The 21,906-nt window shown below is 45.0% G+C and overlaps 2 protein-coding genes across 7 annotated transcripts in view; one reads left to right on the top strand and one right to left on the bottom strand.

Moving 5' to 3' along the window:
• Positions 1-16,096, top strand: part of OGG1 (8-oxoguanine DNA glycosylase) — a 35,479-nt gene extending 19,383 nt beyond the window's left edge. Inside the window, exons 8-9 of the transcript XR_008297010.1 lie at positions 6,594-6,687; positions 15,210-16,096. The gene's annotated coding sequence lies outside the window, so the exon portion shown is untranslated. The remainder of the gene's footprint in view (positions 1-6,593; positions 6,688-15,209) is intronic.
• Positions 9,629-21,899, bottom strand: TADA3 (transcriptional adaptor 3). 6 transcript variants are annotated; one of them, XM_053218990.1, is made up of 10 exons: positions 21,153-21,708; positions 20,982-21,067; positions 19,976-20,208; positions 18,396-18,646; positions 18,171-18,276; positions 16,509-16,650; positions 16,312-16,415; positions 14,990-15,099; positions 12,467-12,652; positions 9,629-10,136 (listed from the first exon to the last, which is right to left on the bottom strand). In XM_053218990.1, exons 3-10 carry the CDS (start codon positions 20,180-20,182, stop codon positions 9,944-9,946), a joined length of 1,299 nt encoding a protein of 432 aa, XP_053074965.1. In that variant the 5' UTR covers positions 20,183-20,208; positions 20,982-21,067; positions 21,153-21,708; the 3' UTR covers positions 9,629-9,943. The 6 variants fall into 6 exon arrangements, with proteins under 6 accessions (XP_053074965.1, XP_053074966.1, XP_014924815.1 ...); XM_053218991.1 differs by lacking the exons at positions 20,982-21,067; positions 21,153-21,708 and adding an exon at positions 21,878-21,899; XM_015069329.3 differs by lacking the exon at positions 20,982-21,067 and having other exon boundaries at positions 21,327-21,708.
• Positions 21,900-21,906: the final 7 nt, after the last annotated feature.

Genomic DNA, 21,906 nt, shown 5'->3' with positions numbered 1-21,906 from the left:
CATTGACAACATTTCTGAGGTGATAAGGTGGCCTCTGTCCTTTTGAGGACCTGTACACCTTTTATGCTCTGTTTTACACGTTGCCTGCTTTTGAGCATGTCTGAGGGCACTTACACTTTCCTTTTTTAACAAATACATTCTCTGTCTTTTTAAAAAAATATTTCTACTAAGCAAATAATTACATAAGATACTAAAAACACACAAAGACCATCCTTGTCACTGATCAGATTCTTTCACTTGCTAAGTAGCAGAATCCTAACCTAAGCCAGCTTCACCAAAGAGGGACCTGTGGCTCACAATAGCTGACTGCAAGATTGAGGGAAAAACAACATGGATCAGGGTCTTGGAGACTGGAACTGGAGACACAGGGCTCATAGCATTTGCTTTCTTTTTTTTATTATTATTATCTTTTTTAACGTTTATTTATTTTTGAGACAGAGAGAGACAGAGCATGAACGGGGGAGGGTCAGAGAGAGAGGGAGACACAGAATCTGAAACGGGCTCCAGGCTCTGAGCTGTCAGCATAGAGCCCGACGCGGGGCTCAAACTCACAGACCGTGTGATCATGACCTGAGCCAAAGTCTGACGCTTAACTGGCTGAGCCACCCAGGCACCCCAGCATTTGCTTTCTTGTATCTCTCCTTGTCTCAATTTCTCTGCACGTTGGTTTCCCTTCCTCTGCAGAGTGAGCTCTGCCTGGCAGGAAATGTGGTGTGAGGTAGTCTCAGCTTTCCAATGCAACCCAGCAGGAAAGCTCGACCCAGTTTTCATATATCAGTCTCAGGGAAGGACTCTGATGAATTCTGCTAGAGTAACATGCCTACCCCTTGGCCCCAGACAAACTATTGCCAGGGAAATGAAGTACTGTATTGGGTAAATGTACTGTCATGGGCAGCCACACCAGAGTCAAGGGGTGAAGAGGCATGTCTTGCCAAAAGGAAATAAAGATGCTGGGCAGGCATGAATAACACATCTATCCCAGCCCTGCTCCCATCAATCAGAAATAACTAGTATTAGTATTTTTTGGTACCTATTCCTCCAGACTTTTTGGAATGCATGTATTTACATACACATTTCCTCCTACAGTCCCAACCCCCAATGAGCATATCTCATGGTACTAAAACAAAAAGTCAAGGACAGTCAAATAGATGAAGGAAAAAGGAAAAAATCCTCTTCTCTCCTTTGTTATTAAAAAAAGATGACCAAACAGCTCAGACACGTCCATCAGTTCTCACACACAGAAAATAAGCCATTGGAGGGGTGAAAGGTTTTCTAAGATTAGAGAGAATGGAAGAATTCCTATGGAAAAGATGGACAAGGTTATGTGCAAAACAGAAAAACATTCTTTTTTTTTTAAAGAGTGTTTTCTTTTTTTTAATGTTTATTTACTTATTTTGAGAGAGAGAGTGAACACAAGCATGTGAGCAGGGAAAGGGAAGAGAGAGAATCCCAAGCAGTCTCCGTGCATCAGTACAGAATCAAATGCGGTGCTCTGTCCACGAACTGTGAGATCATAATCTGAGCCGAAATCAAGAGCCAGAGGCTTAACCAACCGAGTTACACAGGCACCCCCCCAAAAAACATTCTTTAACTTCTATTGCTGGAAACAAACAAACAAAACCTTACCCTACTCCAAAATCATACCCAGCATTAGAAGGCAAACTTCAGACTGAGGAAATGTTTTATAGACAATGGGTTAATATCTTCTATTATGTGAAGAACACTGAACATTGATAACAAACAGACCCAATAACTGGTCAGTGGAGACAGATAAAACACAATAAACATGGGACATTTTCTACCTCACAAGTAATCAAAGCAGTGCAAACTAAAAGGCCATTAATAGCCTTTCAATTCTGAAGTTTAAAAAACTAGTGACACTGAAATTGTCAGTGTGAGCAATGGATACTTCTGTATTTCTGGTGGGAAAATGACTTGCTAAAATCTTTCGGAAAGCTGTTTGGCAATATGCATCAAAGGCTTCAGTAACGTCCAGGCCTTTTGACCCAGGCATTTCTCTTCTGGGAATTAATTTCAGGGAAATAGTCCTAAATTAGGACAAAGCTATATGCTCCAAGATACTTGAAGAAATATTTTCCAACAGCAAAATTTAGAAGAAATCACCAAGAACGGAACAGTTAAAAAACATAAGGTATGCCTATGGGATGTAATATTTCACAGTTCTTAAATCGATGGTAATGCAACCTACTTAATAAAAGGACAGAGGCACCTGGCTGGCTTGGTCAGCAGAGAATGCACCTCTTGATCTTACGGTTGTGAGTTCAACCCCTATGTTGGGCATGGAGCCTACTTAAAAAAATAAAATAAAAGGATGAAAATGCTTGTAATGTTAAACAGGTATGCAGTTTGGGAACTTCAGTGTAAAATGCAAAATGTATGTTATTCATAGCAGAGTGGAGAGGAACACCATAAATGTTAACAATGGTCAAAAAATCATCTGATTTTGTTTTGTTTCTTTTACTTCTCTCTACATGTCTATATTCTCCAAACTTTGTTGAGTAATATTAACTTTATTTTTTTTTTAAGTTTATTTATTTTGAAGGGGGGAGGGGCAGAGAGAGAGAGTGAGAGAGAGAGAGAGAGAGAGAGAGAGAGAGAGAATCTCAAGCAGGCTCCATGCTGCCAGTGTGGGGGCTCAAACTCATAAACTGTGAGATAATGACCCGAAATCAAAAGTCAGACACTCAACCGACTGAGACACCCAGGTGCCCTGAGTAATATTAACTTTATAATTAAAAAGTCACTTTTTAAAAAAAGTATGCCAGGAGACGGTTGGTATGTACCAACTTGGTGGTCAAATTTTAAAATTTTATTTAAAAAATAACAAACAGGTGCCTAGGTGGCTCCGTCAGTTAAGTGTCTGACTCTTGATTTTGGCTCAGGTCATGATCTCATGCTTTGTGGAATCGAGTCCCACGTAGGGGTCTGCACTGTCAGTGCAGAGCCTGTTTGGGATTCTCTTTCTCCCTCTCTCTCTGTCCCTCCCCCACGTGCATGCCCTCTCTTTCAAAAATAAATAAATAAAAATTTTAAGAAAAGATAAAAAATAACAAAGAAATAGAGAAGATTTAAATGTCACATCCATCAACATTTTTCTCTCCTACTATTGAAACAGTGATGGCACATTAATAAAAGTTTGGGGTCAGACAGACCAGGGTTCAAACTCTGTAACCCTTACCAGCTGTGGGATCTTGGACAAATCATTTCATGGCTCTGAGCCTCAGTTTCTTCATCTATAACATGGCATAATCATACTGATAAGCATACCTACTTTGTAGGGTTATTTTGAGAATGAGACAGAAAGTGACTTTCAGCCACTAGGCTAGTTCCCTCATTGTCACTTGGATCCCCAGTATGTACCTGGTGCATAATAGGTGTAAGAAATGAGACAGAAAGAGAGTTTTTTTTTCTCCTTTTATAGCTATCAACTGCCCTGGGACAGCTGCTTTTAATATTATTTTTCCTTCCATCCTTGAAGCCCCACATGTTCCATTCAGGCTCCAAATTTGGGATTCCCTTTCTGCCCTCATGGTGTCTATCCCTATTTTCTCATGCAGTCAGGAGTAGCCCATCTCAGCAGGCTCAGAGGTCCCTCTAATGTTTACCAGATCTGACTGCTTTGTCTTGGTTAACACAGGCATATTCTGGGGCAATGATTCTTGTGCTTTTCTTTGATAATCAACCTATAATTTTTTAAGTTTACTTATTTATCTTGAGAGAGAGTTGGGCGGAGGGACAGAGAGAGAGAGGGAGAGAGAACAAGAATCCCAAACAGGCTCTGCACCACCAGTGCAGATCCTGATTTGGGGTTCAAACTCACAAACCAAAAGATCATGACCTAAGCCAAAGTTGGATGCTTAACCAACTGAGCTACCCAGGCACCCCTCAATGTATAATTTTGTGTGCGGTGGTGTTGGCAGGTCCAGAGAGGGACACTTAGAATAGGGCCCTAGAGTCTACAAAACTGGCTTACAAAACTGGTTCCCCACCAGCTATCTGATCTGGCTCTTCCCCTTTCTGTTTCCTAGTTTTCTTATCTGTAAAACAGGGTAATGGTCTTACCTGCTCTGATGTAGAATCATTGAGAAGAGCAAATATGAGAAGTCACATATCTTGCAGAAGTATCCTCCCAGAGCTGTCTTGTAACAATATGGCCTGAGCTTTCATCAAAGGTTGTGATAAGAAATCACCATGTGAAACTCAATCTCCATTGTTGTCAAATTTATAGAGAATATTATCAGTATATGACTCCAGTGGAGAAGTTTCCTCAGCATGAGAAATTAATTGGGTTTTTCTGTCAGGAAAATTGGAAGATGCCCTTTCTTCTGATATCAAAGGAAGAGACTGATTCATCTTATCGCCGTTTTTGTCTTGGCTGCCAGGAAGCTTAGAGCTAAATCTGATGCTTAATGACAGCAGTTCCATTAAAACTGATGGGCTTAATTTTATATTTGTATTTCATGAAACTCATTGTACACATCCTCAATCATAAGTTTTCTCAAATTCTTTTGAGAAGAAGGAAGGAAGGAAGGAAGGAAGGAAGGAAAAAAAGAAAGCAAGGAGGGGTGCCTGGGTGGCTCAGCAGGTTAAGCGTCGACTCTTGGTTTCTGCTCAGGTCATGATCTCATGGTTCATGGGTTTGAGACCTATGTCAGGCTTTTCACTGACAGTGAGGGGCCTGCTTGGGGTTCTCTCTCTCCATCTCTCTGCCCCTCCCCCATTGATGCACATGCCCGCTCTGTCTCTGTCTCTCTCAAAATACACAAACTTTAAAAAGAAAGGGAGAAAAAAAGGGAAGGAGTCAGGTATAGTTTTTTTTTTCAGAGAGAGAGAGAGTGTGTGTGTGTGTGCGCGCAGGGCGCACCACTTGTGCAAGGAGGGGGAAGGGCAGAGGGAGAGGAAACAAAAGAATCTTGAGCAGGCTCCACACCCAGCGAGGAACTCAACTCAGGGCTAGACACAAGACTTGATCTCATGACCCTGAGAGCTGAAATCAAGAGATAGATGTTTAACCGACTGATCCACCCAGGTGCCCCAAGGTATACTTTGAAAAGCATACTTGGCCCACTGTAGCAGCTAAAATATAAGTTTGATTTCTCTAATAGACACGGAGAATAGTTGTGACTTAAATAAAATGGAAGTGTATAGCAATCTGGCCATAAGTAGTCATACCAGGCTGGTATGACTCAAGGTAGGAGGGATCCTGGCTTCTTCTTATCTTGCTGCTCCAGAGTTCCCATGGTGTCGTCTTTGACCACATGTTTCTTTTAAAAAAAAATTTTTTTTTAATGTTTTTATTTATTTTTGAGACAGAGAGAGACAGAGCATGAGCAGGGGAGGGGCAGAGAGAGACGGAGACAGAATCTGAAACAGGCTCCAGGCTGTCACCACAGAGCCTGATGCAGGGCTCGAACTCACGAATTGCGAGATCATGACCTGAGCCAAAGTCAGACGTTTAACCGACTGAGCCACCCAGGCGCCCCTGACCACATGTTTCAAGATGGCTTGCCACCAAGTCTCATCCCAGCCAGGGACAAATGGGAACATGGGGGGCACATGCCTTGGGGCTCATGACCTCATAGTTACACACGTCTCTTCCATTCACATCCTATTGGCCAAAATTTAAATCACATGATCATATCTAACTTCAAGAGAAGCTGGGATATTTAGTCTTTGAGGTGCTATGTCCCACTAAGATTCAGGAACCCTATTAACTATAGAATAGATTTTGAAGGATATCTACCAGCTTCTGTGGCATCCACCATCTCGGATGTATTTTTTGCACATGATTACACTCCAGCCTGCCCTAATTTCACTCTCACCCCCTCTAATCAGTCGGGCTTCCATGCTGCTATCAAAGTGCTTTCCAATTCGGAGTGCTATTATGGCACTCCCCTGCTCACACACCAACCCTGAATCCCTAGAACCTAGAGAAGTCATTCTCAAACTTTAACATGGATGAGGAATCACCTGGAGAGTATGTTAAAACAGAGATGTCTGAAGCCCCCGGCAGAGCTTCTGATTCAGTGGGTCTAGGACCTGAGAATTTGCATCTTTAGTAAGTTCCCAGGTGATGCTGATGCTGCTGGCTCAAGGACCACACTTTTGTTTTTTTAAAGATTTCATTTATAAGTAATCTGTACTCCCAATGTGGGGCTCGAACTCACAACCCCTAGAGCAAGAGTCGCATGCTTTACCGACTGACCCAGCTAGGTGCCCCCGGACCACACTTTGAGAACCACTGAACTTGAGACTAAATCCCATGCCCCTTAACCTGCTATTCACAGCCAGCCTGTTCTCAGCCTACTTTCCAGTTTCATTTCTTATCCTTCCCTTCCCCCTCCACACACCCAAGGCTCCAGTCACAGTGCAGTTCTCACCTCTCTCTAAGCGGGCCAGCTATTCACACCTTTGTGCCTTGCTGTTCCTTTTGTCTGCAATGTCTTCTGCCTGGCAACTTCCTTTCCACATCCTCTCTGAATCCTTTCCTGACCCTCTAAACTGTTGTTAAGTCATTCTGTGCCCTAGGTCCCTGCAGACTTTGTACATTCTTCTATTATTGTTCTTCACAGAGCTCTCAGCCATGGCAACAAGGTCACTGAGTGAGGAAACAGGAGTATGAATGAGGAAAGGGAGGCAATTAGATGGAGTGAATGAACAAAGGAGGTGGGTGAAAAGAAGAAATGATGAGTTAATACATGAACAGGTGACTTATGGTCCATTTGTGTTTGGTTGTCTCCATTAAGTCCTGAGTTCTGGAGCAGAAAGGGAAATTACTCCCTGACCACATTAGTACAAAGTTACAGCCGTCACTTACTTCTTAGCAAGATTTAACTGGGACCCAGTATCCATCAAGCCAATCCCCCAGAGTGTTCAGGAGCTGGCAGGGGCTGGGGACTCACACTGGGTCATTTCCTGACATCAGGGCTTAACCTCCATTCAATCCTCCCTATTCTCATGCACGCTGGTGTTTCCAAAAGTCAGTTATAAGACATTTGGGAATGTGGAGAAACAATGATGGTGGATGCCTTTCAGGGCCAAGATACAAAAGGCTTTTTCACCAGACAAGTGATAAGGTGTCAGGGTTGTTTCAAATTAAAATAGTAGGTTTGAGGTGCTAGAACTACTCTCTCCCCCGCCATGGGGAACCCAGCTTCCTCCAACCCCCATAAAGGAAGTCTCCTTTGGCTCCAGCAGACACGGATGTGGCCATTAGAAGGGACTCCCTGTCCCACTGTGGTTGTCAACTCAGCGATGGTGCTGAGCATTTCCTGCACCACAGCTGTATAGTTTCAGAAGGCATTGCACCTCTTTGAGCTTCATTGTCCTCCTCTGCAGGGTGGAAATAGTTCTATTCACCTTGTAGGTGTGTGGTGAGCATCAAAACATGCCAGTAGAGGGCCCAGTGCAGTACTAGGCAGATAGTAGGTGTGCGACAGAGAATAGTGTTCTCGCAACTGATCCTTCAAAGTCTTTTCCCTAATGAACCAGGCCCAGTCAGAATTCTGGGGTTCTTCCTCCTATTTATAATACCTGCCTTCCTCTCTCACAATTTTACCCAATTTGGGGATCTGTTATCCTACCTCCTCCATAAAATGGTCTCTGCTCCTGGAACTCTTTACCAGTGATGCTTCTCTGGGGAGGTCTGGCTTAATGAACATGGAAGTGAATGGTTAAGCAGGGGATCTGCAAGCTGCACAGGTTCTGCAGTGCCCAAACCTAGGAGTGTCATTCATATCGGCCATAAGGGAGTGGGGCCCCAGTGAGTTCTATAATGAAGAGTCTGTGTCTGCAAGTCAAATGGACTTGAGTTTGAATCTTGCCTCAACGATGATTTATTAACTGCTGATCACCTAGGCTTGTTTTCCTCATCTGTGAACGGGATGTTATTAGTACCCACCATGTAGGGTAGCTGAGATTTGTAACTCAACAAGTTTAGAACAGTGCCTGGTATAGAGCTAACATTTACTGAGTACTTAATTTTATCGCTAACTCACTAATCAAATTCATTAATGAAATTAAGTGTTAGGTGTCTTTTCTGAGAAGGTTCTAAGCAATCTGCAAACAATGAGTCACTGAAAAACAGCAGCTAGACTCTGCACCTAGTGGGAGGCAGGCCCTCATGCTGTCCTCTCTCAGAACTCCACTCCAGCCTTCCTTCTTGCCAAAGTCCACTTTCATTAGTCAGGCCCTTTTTTAGTTGACAAGTGATGAAACACCAAAGCGACCTAGCTTAAGCCTAAAGAAGCATTTGTGGACTGATGTAATTGGAAGGTCCAATGGGAGATCTAGGGCTCCAGCTACATCATTAAAACTTTATCTTCTTCTCCATCTCCTGGCTCTGCTTTTCTGAGTTGGCTTTATTCTCAGGCAGGTTCTTCCCCATGGCAAGGAAGTGGGTCACCAGGTGGTCTAAGCTTACATTCTAAGGCTTTTGATCCAAAAGAAGAGAAATCCTCTTCTCTCAGCATCAGAACAAGCTTATGGAAGGCCTCTGATTGGCCCAGTTCAAGTCAGATGTCCGTTCTTTAGACCAGTTATCATGGATAAAGAATAGGGTGCTGTGACTGGCCAAGTTGGGGTCATGTATCCATCCTAATTTGACAGTTCCACAAGAGCCATATGGAATGGGGAAGCGGCAGGTCTAACAGTAGTGCTGAGCATACAAGAATGTTGCCTGTCCTTGCCATCCTTCTTTATGGCTCAGTTCACAGGTCACTTCCTCAGGGAACTGTCCCCTCCCTTGTCCTGTGTAGACCTCAACCTTCCCACAGTAAATTTACAAATTATTTTCTGACTCTCTGACTAATCTGGGACCAACTTGAGACAGGGATGAGAGCACATTTATTCATCTCTATCGCCTATACCTTGTTTCCTTCCCGGGCTGTGGAAGAGATATTATTGGTGGCCTATCCAGCATCCATTTCCCCATTCCTACTCAGATCTTTATTGAGTTCCCCCGTCTTTCCCCATTGCCTTGGGCTTGGTGGGGAAGCAGACTCCACTCTCACTAGTTAAAACCCATCAGAGTCATCCCTTGCCACAGTGACTGATTCAGGAATAGGCATGTGAGAGTTTGTTTGGGCCAGCGAGACATAAGGGTATTTGGGAAAGGCTTCTTGCTTTTGGGTGGGCCAGTGAAACCAGTTGGCTCCTTCCTGTCCTCTCTTGTGCTGGATGTTGACTGCTACTGGCTGCACAGCTGGAAGAAAATTCAGTTTAGGCAAAAGCTGACATCATAGAAGGCAGTACAGAGATAACCTGGACCCTTCATGGCCCTGTTGAGATGCTGGGTTGGCCAACCCTGGAGGCCATCCTGCCCCAGGACCACCAAGCCCCAAACCAACACATTTCCTTGTTATGAATCCACTTGGAGCTGAGGGTATTGTTACTTGCAGCCACAAGTACCCTGAGAGCTCTTCCTGAATGAATGACATGGGTGAGTGTCCAAAGGCTGAGAGCCACCAAGCATGCCCTCCCCTGCCACCCACACTAGTTCTTTTGTTTTCTTTTTTTTCTTTCTTTCACACCAGTTCTTTTCTAACCTGTAGTTAACAGACATTCAAAGATTTGGGATACTTTAAAAAAAAAAAACCACAGCAGTCACTTTACTTTTAGGTTTGCACTTTACAAAACCACAAGGGAGAAGTCCTTGAGGGAAAGAGGGGAGGGAGTGGGGGATAGTAAAGAGGGGGAAGCACAGAGTGGGCCTCAGGCCAGCCCAACAGGGCCTCCCATGTCCTGGTTGTACAGAGCTAGACCAATGACTTCAGGGAAGGGCCACAGACCTCTACAGACTGTCATCATTTGACATTAACAGGCAGTCACAGGCCTAGGGTTCCGGCAGGCCAAGGAAAGAAGTGGGCTCCCTAGCCCTCCTTCCCCCAGGCCAGGGGAAGACAGTCTGAGGCAGGGGTGAAGGCTACCCATCCAGCAGCTTTAGGATGCTCTCACGTTCCTTCAGAGTCTTCCAAGCCTGGTCCTTCTCCTTCTTGGTGGGGGTCCGCTTCTTCTGCCGGGCAGCCATGATCTTCCGGAAGGCATCCATGACCTCATTGTCTGCCATGCGGACCCGCTGTCTCAGCTCCTGCCGGCTTACTTCCTCCTTTGCCAGCCTGTAGGGACCAGCCAACCAAGGTGTCATGGGAAGCCCACCTCCATAGTGGGGTCCCTCTCCCTCTTCCAGACTGAACCCACCTACCACCCCAGGATGGCACTCTTGTGGGCTGTTTCATACCAAAAAGCAAAGTTACTGACCCACACTTCTACGATACTATGTGCTAGTTACTACCTTAAGCCCTTCAAATATGTCAGCACAGTTAATCCTCATAACAGCCTTGTGAGGTAGGTACTATTATTCTGATATTACCAGTGATGAAAGAGGTCAAGGAGAATAAAAAACACTCCTAAATCCTACAGCTAGTGAGTAGGAGATCTGAACTAAGGCAGGCTGGCTCCACGCAATCATCTTTAAAAGGTATTCTAGTGTTAGCAGAAGACCTGCTGACTTCAGTATCCAAATTCCAGAGCAACCTAAGGGTCTAGGCACCCTGAGTGGGTGAGATGCCAAACCAACCCCTGTAAATGAAATCTGACCTATCAATTCCACTGTTGGTGGAACTGGAAGGTGGCTTAGAGATGTGATCTAGTCCAACGTGTTAATTTTCCAGAAGGGGAAGCTGCTGCTCAGGGTAGGAGATACCTTGCTTAAGGCCCTGGAGCTGGTCAATAGCAGAGCTGAGGACTGGATTCTAGGCTTCTAACAACCCAAGCTAGTTCTTTCACTGTCCACTACCTTTTTTAGAAGTTTGTTTATTTGTTTATTTTTAATGTTTTATTTATTCTTGAGACAGAGAAAGATAGAGCATGACCGGGGGAGGGGCAGAGAGAGAGGGAGACACAGAATCCAAAGCACCATCTGAGCTGTCAGCACAGAGCCCGACACGGGGCTTGAACCCACAAACTGTGAGATCATGACCTGAGCTGAAGTTGTACACTTAACCAGCTGAGCCACCCAGGTGCTCCAGAAGTTTGTTTGTTTGTTTGTTTATTTATTTAGAGAGCACGAGAGAGCGCATGCGCACTCGAGTGGGGGGTGAGGCAGAGAAATAGGGAGAGAGAGAGAGTCCCAAGCAGCCTCCACACTGAGCCGGACGTGGGGCTCAATCTTGTGACCGCAAGATCATGACCTGAACCAAAATCAAGAGTTGAACGTTTGACTGAGCCACCCAAGCACCCCAGTGTCCACTACTTCTATATCTGCACATCTTTGTTTCTCCCGCTCATTCAATCTTTCTCTCCTCTCCACCCCACTCAGTATCTCTTTCACCTGTTATTTTTCCTCTTCTTGTCCTTGCATGAAAGGGAACTAGAAAGAGGCTTTGCATTCAGCCTTGGGCTCAAGTTGCAGCTTGGTTGTTGACTGGCTGTGTGACCTTCAGCAGAGTACTCACTTCATTGGCCCTTCACTTCCTCATCTAGTAAAGAGGTGAAATACCACCTACCCCCTGGACTGTAGTCCAGATTAAACAGGAGGATAAAGTCCCTGGCACACAGCAGGCACTCAGTAACCCTTATCCTTAAGCACTCCCTTAGCAGTTTGTCACCAAGCAGTTCCCTCTCCTTTTAATGGTGCACCTCTTTACCAATTACCTGCTTGTAGACCACAAGCCATTTGCTGTCCCTCTTCCTAGCCCCCAGTACAACGTGTAAGAGACAGGCAGAGCTGGCCAAATGCGTGTGCCCTGCCCGTTGTGGCTCTGTGAGGCAAAGACATACACCTGCCCGTGAGAAGCAAGGAGGCTCGGTTGGACGACTTCTCTACCTCCCCTCAAAAAGGGCAACAACTACCATAATCTCCCTCCAGAGATCACCTATACTTTTGTCATGACCAATGCAGGGCAAGATGGATGGGAGTCAAAATGAAATGAAAGACATTCTGACTAATTTCTTAAAGAACTGATCCTAAAACAAGGCAATTTCCAGTGAAGAGCCAATAATATTCATGGATGTCCAACAAAATGTTAACAGTTGATAAATCTAGGTACAGAGTATATTGGCGTTTACCATACAACTCCTTCAGATGTTCTGTGTTTATGAAATTTTTCATAAAAATGTTAGAGGAAAAGAAGATAAGCATGAAAAGATTAAAAAAATAAACCATGCGACAATGTGAATATAGGTAATACCACTGAAATGTACTTTTTAAAATGGTACAGAGTCAATTTTATGTGTTTCTTTCACCACAATTATAAGTAGGTAAATAAATAAATCACAGATATCTAAGCCTTAGAGTCTGTGGTATCTGGCAATATTTTTTTCAAGGCTCTCCTGGTGATTTAGAGGCCCTCCCAGGGAAGCCTATTGTAAAGCGCCCAGAAGGTGACCAGCAGCGACCAAAGCCTTCTCAGCCACTCCCAGACCCATGCATCCCATCCACACTAACCTCAGCAGGTCATGCTTTTTGGAGCGGTTGTGGGCACTGAGCGCCTTCAGCTCGGCCTGCCGTTTGCGCAGCTCTGCGAGGACCTCATCTTCCGAGTCCTCTGCGGGGCGGTCCTCAGACTCCAGCAGACCCTGGGCGATCAGCTCCTCCTTGATGCGGCTCTCCAGGGACTTGGTATGTGGTACACTACAGGAAGGTAGCGCTTAGCTCAAGGGCCAGCTTAGAGGGGGGACCCGAAAGGTTCCCAAGGCTAGTGACACATTCCTTTCTCTTTGGGCACTCCCTATCTATCTAGGTATAAAAATATAGAGAAAATGTTACGAGCTGGAACCCTGAAACTCCTAGAAAACCTAGGAGTAAAGCTCCTTGACATGGGTCTTGGCAATGACTTTTTGGCTGTGACACCTAAAGCACAGGCAATAAAATAAAAAACAAGTGGGACTACATCAAACTACAAATTGCTTCTGCACAGCAAAGGAAATCATCAACAAAGTGAAGAGACAACTTATGGAACAGGAAAAGATATTGTAAACCATATATCTGATTAGTTAATATCAAAAATAAAGAACTCATATAACTCAAAAGCAATAAACCTGCCCAATTAACAAATGGGCAAAGATCCTGAACAGACATTTCTCCAAAGAACATATACAAAACACCAGTAGATACGTGAAAAGATGCTCAACATCCCTAGTTAAGGTTATCTTGCACCCCCATGTTCACTGGGGGTGCATTATTTACAATAGTCAAGATATGGAAGCAACCTAAATGTCCATCAATGGATGAATGAATAAAGAAGTTGTGGAATGTATATATACACACACACACACACAATGCACACATTCAATAGACTGTTATTCAGCCTTATAAAAACAAGGAAATCCTACCATTTGTGACAACATGGATAGACTCTGAATGCATTATGCTAAGTGAAATAAGTCAGAGAAAGACAAATACAGTATGATCCCACTTATATGTGAAATCTAAAAAAAAAGTTCATAGAAAGAAATCAGACTTTTCATTACCAGAGGAGGAGGGTGGGGGGAAGGGAATTGGGGGAAGGTGGTCAAAAGGTACAAACTTCTAGTTATGAATAAACACTGGGATATAATATGACTGTAGCTGACACTGTTGTATGTTATATACAAAGTTGTTAAGAGTGTAAATCCTGGAGCGCCTGGGTGGCTCAGTCAGTTAGGCATCCAACTCTTGGTTTTGGCTCAGGTCATGATCTCACGGTTCGTGAGCTTGAGCCCCACATCAGGCTCTGCACTGACAGTGTGGAGCCTGCTTGAGATTCTCTCTCTCTCCCTCTCTCTGCCCCTCCCCTGCTCCCAATGTCTCTCTCAAAATAAATTAAAAAAAAAAAAAAAAAAAAAAGAGTGTAAATCCTAAGAGTTCTCATCACAGAATTTTTCTTTTCTTTTTATTGTGTCTACGAGAAGGTGGATGTCAGCTGAACATGTTATGGTGATCATTTCACAACACACGTAATTTACACATGTAAAATCAGACCATGTACGTGTTTTGTACATTGTACATGTATACCTTAAATTTATACAAGGACGTATGTCAATTTTTTCTCAATATTTTGGAAAAAATACAGAGAGACACACATGGTCTTATTTCAAATATAGGCCAACACATGTGAATTGTAAAAAAAATCTAGAAAAACCTATAATGCTAACAACTCAGAGAGAACCACTATTATTTACGTCACTATTATACACATTACTGTTATTTTGCTATTATTAACATTCCACATATAAAACTGTGTTTTATTAGGGGTGCCTGGGTGGCTCAGTCAGTTAAGTGTCTGACTCTTGGTTTCACTTAAGTCATGAATTTGTGGCTAGTAAACTTGAGCCTTGCATCGGCTCCATGCTGTCACTGTGGAGCCTGCTTCAGATTCTCTCTCTCTCTCTCTCTCTCTCTCTCTCTCTCTCTCTCTCTGGTCCTCCCCTGGTTGTACTCTTTCTCTCAAGATAAATGAACTTAAAAAAATTTTAAATATGTTTATATTTTGTTATATATTTATTTACTATCTATATCCCAGATTTTGTCTCATGTCATTTCCTATCTTTTATATTATTCTAGTTTTCTACATACACACATTTAAATATATGATGAGTAAAAACAGGATCAAACTGTATTGTGCTACAACTTTTTCTTCACTTATCACTTTAGTGTTTACCTTTTTTCATGTCAATTAACTGTGTTTCTCAAAAACGATTAGTAGTTATAAGTAATTTCATCATATGGAGTTATATCAATTTAGCCAAACAATCCCTTTCAGTTGGACATTTAGGTTGTTTGTGGTATGAACAGGGCTATGATGAACAACCTGTACTTAAGTCTGTGCATGCAGAAATGCTGAGCCAGCATGCACATGTGAAACTTTCATTGGGCTTCATCTAAATGCCCTCAACCTCTCTCTTAATGAAGACCTTCCCATGTTAGGATAAAAGAAGTCAACAGAAGCAGGGACCAGATAGTAGGAATGTGGACAGGGTTGTCACTCACCTGAAGGGCTTGTTCTGATTGCGGGGAGAGGTGCTTGCCCCGTCGGCCCCTGATTCTTTCCCAGACATGTCAGGAATAGGAGAGTCCTCCATAGGGGAAATAATATTTTCCTAGAAGAACACAGAAGTGGGACAGAAAAAAAAAAAAAAAAAAAAAGAAATGGGAGGGAGAGAGTAAGAGCTGTAATATTTCCATTTTCTTGCTCCTCCCTGACCTACAGTCAGAGTCTTCAGTCTTCACAGACCAGAAATATTCTTTCATTGCTCCCATCGCTCTGGAAGCCTTCCCAAACTGATTCTAGGAAGCTCTGATCATTTTAGAAATGCCTCTTTTGTACTGATACCAAAAGAAGACAACACAGAAGAGCAATGAGAAAACACTCAACAACAGTAAAGAGAAGAGCCAAGGTTTGTTAAGCGTTTGGAATGTATGTTAAGCATGTTGTGACAGAGGCTGCTGGCTGTCCAGCTACACTACATTTCCCAGACTTCCTTGTGGTCAGATGTGGCCATGTGACAAACTCTCTCCAGTGGAAAGCGATCAGAAGAGATAAGAGCCACAGCCAGTCATGGCCATAAACCCCATAAACCTTCCTTCACACATTCTTCCTTGCTCTTTTTCTGTGGGCTTGGAGTAGTAATCATACCCAGAATGACCTTGTGCAGAGCAGGTTTAGGGTGGCAAAACCATCACAGATGGGGTCCTTGTCTGATGGGGTGGGGCTGAGATCTCTCCCCTCCCCCACCTCAGCCAACCTGGAACACCTGGCCCAGACTGTTACACGAGAGAGAAAAACACTACTGTGTTTGAGCCAGGGAGAAAACTAAGGCTCAGTGAGGTGAAAGGATGTGCCTAAGGCCAGATAGTGGGCATAAAGAAAGGGACTCTGTATCTGAGGTTTGAATCCTGCTTCTGTTTATTAGCTGCATGACTCCTAGCAAACAGTTCCTTTTCCTGAGCCTCAATCTTCTAGTATGTAACATGGAGCAAACCACTGTCCTTGCCTCAACAAAAGGATGCGTGGAAAGCCCCTTGCACAGGGGTCAGCCCTTAGCCAACATTCAGCAAAAGTAACTGTGGTATAGTGGCTACTTCTGGGAGAGGTTACAGACTGGGGGGGTGGACACAAGAGAGGCTTGTGTAGGATATTGGCAAGCTTTGTTTCTGTTAGGCTATATATACATGTGTGCTCATATGTGAAAATTTACCAATTTATACATGTAATATCTCTGCACCTTTATAAATATGTGATATACTTCAAAAGAAAATAAAACCTTAAAACAGAAAGCATGCATAATTCTGTCTTGAGTTAGGATGCTCACCTCCACCAGGGCCTGTAGGAGGCGCTGTGTCAGAGCACCAAATGGGCACCCATCTTCAGGCTGTTCATGCTGGGCCTCAGATTTCTTCAGCAGGGCATCCACATCTGAAGTAGACAGAGAAGTGGTACACAGGTGGGCTGAGTTCTTCTGGGAACTCAAGTCCTGGCCTGGTGTGGGCAGGAAGGTGAGGGGCCTACCTTTAGTGTCCAGTTCGGTCAGTGGCCCCATAAGGCCTTTCTTCTTGTCTGCCACAGCTGCTGCCCGGGCCCCATCCTTCTGTTCCTCCAGCAGGTCCTCCTGTGCCCAGCGTTGGGAGTAGTGCTTCCCCAAGGGTGGGATCTGGTGGGGAGATGCCACCCGGCCCACAAAGGGTAAACACTGGCAAGCCATGCCTGGGGTTGGTAGGGGCTCTCTGCACATTTGGGCACTGCCAAAAAGCTCATGATTCGTTCCTTCACTTATCTGTCTCCAAGTACCTACCCCAGGGCCGAAGCCTATGCTTTGCGTAGATGGGAAGAAACAAAGGAGATAAAAATCTATATGCTCACAGTCTGGTAAGGAAGACAGGTACATAATGAACTAAGACACACACAGGGGCCAGTATGGAAAATTTCCAAGATACAGGTGCAGAATGGTATGTGTACATGGACCATCTCAAGTCACAGCTATTGTCCCTAGAAAGAACTAGGAAGCTTAGGGTCAGGAGAGGAAATTGTCTTTTGTATTACTTGAATTTACTACTGCCTATATGGACTACCTTTTCAAATAAATTTTTTTTTCAAGTAAGTTTTTTAAAAATTCAAAGAACTGACGTGCTAGAGGTAGGTCAAGGTGCTGTGGCACATAAAAGAGAAATTTTCTGCAAGCAATCTGCAAAGGCATTTTGGTGGAGATAAGAGGAGATGAGTGCTTTGAAGGATGAGCTAGTTTGCCAAGGGAAAAGGAGGAGCATGTACAGAGGCCCAGAGACCAGCAAGGATCCTGTGTGGGCCTAGAGTGAGAGTAAGGTGCTTGTCGGGGCTGGTAAATGCAGCAGTGAGGAGGGGGAATGACTGAGGAAACTGGAAACGGGTGGTGGGTCTGTGTCACCAAGGACCAAACTACTTGGAATCGATCTTGTGCCAAAGAGGAGCCAGAGGAGGCCTGGGAACAGGGCTGTGTCACATCTGATCATGACAGCTGGACTATGGGAGAGTTCTCCCAAACACTTCTCTTATTTTCTACATTTTCTTTGATGGAAACTGTTTTATTTACATCATGAGAAACCTAACTTTTACATACTACAGAAAGAAAAAAAAGTCCCTTTGGAGACAGGGAACTGTCTTGACACCACTTGGACAAAAACTGATGAAGTCTTGAATCAAAGCAGAGGGGCACCTGGGTGGCTCAGCTGGTGAAGCGTTTGACTTTAACTCAGGTCATGATCTCACCATTCCTGAGTTCAAGCTCCTACTGAGGCTCTGTGCTGACAGCTCTGAGCCTGGAGTCTGCTTCAGATTCTGTGTCTCCCTCTCTCTCTGCCCCTTCCCCACTTGCATTCTGTCTCTCTCTCTCAAAAATAAACAAACGTTAAAAAAAAAAAAAGCAGAGGGGATGGAGATGTTGGTACAAAGAACAGCCTCACTGAAGGAGATCCATTAGGATGTATGTGGTGATCATTTGGAGGATATAGAGAGGAAATAATGCAAGAAGAAAGCTGACAATTAGAGCCAGGGTGCCTGGGTGGGTTAATGCGTTAGATAGGAGGTTGGGCAGGGTGGGGGAAGGAAGAAGATACATGACTTTGAGATCTTTGATTTTGAGGCACTTCTCAAGTCCTCTAGTTTGTCACCATGTCTACTAAGGTCCAATCTTTCTACCTTGTAATGTTCAGCTTCATCTTCTGGTGGTTTCAGTAGTTCTTCTAGTGTGCGTACCTCCTCACTGGTAATATCAGCACAGTAGGGCTCCACCGAAGCCCAGAACCTGCAGGGAGAAGCAGATCCTGAATGGGAACCTCCTGTCCCACCAGCCTCAGTCCCAGACCCCTCCACAGCCTTTACTATTTGAATCCAAAGGCCCCTCTATGTTCTCTGGCCCGGAACCTGTTGGGCGCATCATTCTTGGGGATCCGTGGCACGTCAATTGGGTCATCAGTGAATTCATATTCCTGGATCTTGGGCTGAAGGTTTTTGGATTTGGGCCGTCCGGGGCCAGGGCCAGGCCCATGTCCCGCTTTTCCTTCCAGTTTCTGCTTCTTCGGCTTCCCATGTTTGGGGGGAGCTCCAAGCTCGTGGTCTCGACCCAGCTTCAGGAATCGGCGATCACCTTTCTTATCTTGCCAGTCAGTGAGGATCTGAAATTTACAGAGGACTGTCACTGAGAGGGAGAAAGGAAATGAGAGGACAATTCTTTCTCCTAGTGAAGAATTAGGATCTAGAACTTGAGAACACTCCAAGGTCTTTCTATTTACCCATCTCCTGTTTAGTAAACTCCTAAGCATCCTTCAAAACTCAGCTCCTTTTCTGTGCCTGCCTCACAGAACTTTATTCATATACTTGTCATCATTCCATTCATTTGTTTGTATTGACTCACCTCTGTATCACCCAAACCACTTACAGTGTTTAGGTCAAACAAATGATCATGCCCTAGTGCATGTTAGCACTGGAATATGCTGGTGGTAACTTTCAGGGGAATGCGAACAAGCCTCCCAGCAAACCTTCACTTCAAATGTCACCACAACTGGGAAGCCTTCTCGACATCAGTTACCCAGCTTTTTAGAAGCTATAATACAACTGATTATGCCACAGCCCTGATCAAAAAGCTTCAGTGCACTCCCAGGGATCACAAGTTAACTATTCATCCTTTGAGCTCCAAATAAAAAGGCCTCTTTGTGTCTCTGACACTTTGTACCTCCACTGCAGGCCCAATTGTGTTGTTTGGTCAACCTGGAATGAACGGGATACCTTGTCTTTTCAACTAGACTATAAGCTACTGGAGACCAGAAAACTTATCTTAACTATCTCTGTTCCCCAGGATCTGGCATAGTATCTGGCCCACGGGGCTGAGGGGATATTTATGTTGTCAACAGAAATGATCAGAGTAGTACCAAATAACATTTGAAATACTCAGTGTCAGACATCAACTGATGTTTTGCAAAAGTATCTCTTTTAATCTTCACAAAAGCTCTGAGGCACTTCCTATGATTCATCCCTGTTTGCAGATTTGGAACTGATGCTCAGAGATAGGAGGCAACTGTCCCAAAATCATACAGCTAGGAAACAGCAACACTAGCAAGTGCTTAGGCCAGGATTCAAATACAGGTCTCCTCAGTCCCGTTCCTTTAGTACTTCTAACCATAACCAACATCACCTGTATTTGTCTGACCTCCCTTTCCCTTTAGTTGGCAAACTCCCTGAAGACCAGAAGTGTCCTAATAATTACTTCTAATGACTAGCACCCAAAACATAATGGGGGTTCAGAGGTCAGTAAATTAGAAATCTTGAAATTTATGAGGATTGTGCACATTCTTGTGTATTCTACATGTCACCCGAGCCCAGTTTAGGCCTCTCCTCACCCCTCTAAGCTCCTGTATCTCAAGGCCTCAGCTGGTGGGGCTAACTCAATGACCCATCCCATAACTTGTCACAGTCCACCTGGTGATATCCTCTCTGTAGGGTATCACCTGGGTTTCAGCCTCGAGAACCCGTAGGCGCCGGCTGGCAGAGGAAAGTAGGGTCTCAAGCTCCAGCTGCAGAGTGTCCAGCTCCTCAATGCCGATGCCATCATCCTCAGAGCGGGCCAGCACTGCCGTGTAGCGTGGACAAACCTTCAGGTGGTCCACAGACTTGAAGTCATGGAACTGCAAGGGGCAGTCCTTCAGTTCACTCATGGCCCAGGATACGGGACCCTGTGGAACTGGAGAGAAGAGAGCCATGGATAGGAGATAAAATGGGACAAGAAAAGTCTAAGAGCTCCCTCCCATCTAGGGACAGTTTCAAGGGGAAAGCCAGGCTTCAGTATCCTATTGACAAGGTCAATGGCACAGCTCCTACTCAGAGAGCCCTTACTGTGCATTAAGCTAAGGGCAGACGTTTTACTGGTTTCTCATCAATTCCTCACCCAACCCCATAAGCAGGGACAATGGTGACCTACACTTTACAGATAAGGAAACTCAGACTCCAAGGATTTTACCTGCCCAAGTTTACCAAGATGCAATCTGAATCCAGGTAGTTTTGAGTCTGTGTCACTAATTACCATGATATACTATGCCCTTTCTGATGCTCTTCTGTTCTCCATTTGGGTTCTGCTAAGCCCCTGAACTCCAAACATCCATTCTTACAATGTTAATGTTCTCTGTGCCTCCCAGACTCTCCTTGTTTCACCCCTTCCATCTTTGTCCCTTCTCTTTGCCCCTGACAGTGGTTAACAATGTGGGATGGTAAGGGGTGCCTGGGTAGCTCAGTTGGTTAAGCATCTGACTTTGATTCTGGTCATGATCTCCCGGGTTATGGTTCAAGACCCAGGTTGGGCACTGTTCTGACAGCTTGAAGCCTGCAACCTGCCTCGGATTCTGTGTCTCCCTCTCTCTCTGCCCCTCCCCCTCTCGTGCTCTGTGTGTCTCCCTCAAAAATAAACATTAAGAAGTTAAAAAAAAAAAAAAAGAATGTGGGCTGATAAACAGGACATACCTGGGTTCAAGCCCAGCCTTTTACCATTTCCTATTTACATAGCTCTGATTATGTTTTTTAATCTTCCTGAGTCTCGATTTTCCCATCTACAAAATGGGGACAAAAGAAATCGGAGTCTGTTTCCCCATAAGCAGTCTGAATTTGTAAAATGGGGATCACAATAGTACCTACCTCCCCGGGATGTTCTGAGGATTAAGAGAGGATACTCGTCAAGAGCACAGTTCAGTGCCTGACACAGAAGTGCGCCTGTTTAATGTCTGGCCCCTCCCGTGGGTCGCCCCAGTGACTCGCCTTCAGGGTCCCCGTCCTCCAGGGACCCCCTAACGCGGCCCCTGCCCCCTCTACCTCCTCACTGCAGCCTCCTGCAGCCTCCTACGGCCCCCAGGCCGAAGGAGGGGTTGGGGAGTTCCGGTTGGTGGGAGCAACCGCCCCGGAACTGGCTAGGGGCGGGCCCCCTGCAGAAGACGCGCGGGTGGGAGACGCGAGGGAGAGCCCAATATGGCTTGCGGGGAAGGGTTTGCAGGCCGCGAGCGAGCCCACTGCAGGTGGGATGGGGGCGGGGGTATGCCTCGGGCCTACTCTGGGGAACAGCCGGAGGCTGGGGGCGGGGCTCGGCAGCCGGGACCTTAGCCCGGCAGTTAGTTCCGCCGTGCCCCAGGGGCTGCAGGTAGGAGGGGCCCAGAGAAAAGATAGGGGCGCGGAACCGGAAGGAACGAAGAGCTCCTCTGCCTCGCCTTGTCCTAATATGGTGCCCAACCTGAGGCCGGGCTGCACCATTGCCTGACTATGGGGAAAGACAGCAAAGACGACAAGAAGGCCAAAGTCACAAGCGAGAGCTACACTCATAACGGGATAGGCTTGAGTATTGATCTGAAGCTTCAGGAGTCTAAAAATACCGAGGCAGTCCTAGCGGAGAAACTTCAAA

This window comes from Acinonyx jubatus, chromosome A2, assembly GCF_027475565.1.
Source record: "Acinonyx jubatus isolate Ajub_Pintada_27869175 chromosome A2, VMU_Ajub_asm_v1.0, whole genome shotgun sequence".
NCBI lineage: Eukaryota > Metazoa > Chordata > Mammalia > Carnivora > Felidae > Acinonyx > Acinonyx jubatus.
This window is presented reverse-complemented; position numbering and strand designations above follow the sequence as displayed.

Coding starts and splice junctions, on each gene's coding strand:
- TADA3 (XM_053218991.1), bottom strand. CDS start 20,182: ATGAGTGAACTGAAGGACTGCCCCTTGCAGTTCCATGACTTCAAGTCT. Junction 18,277..18,395: donor AAGAATGATGCGCCCAACAG/GTTCCGGGCCAG, acceptor TTCTCCCTGCAG/GTTCTGGGCTTCGGTGGAGC. Junction 12,653..14,989: donor AATCAGAACAAGCCCTTCAG/GTGAGTGACAAC, acceptor ACCTTCCTGTAG/TGTACCACATACCAAGTCCC.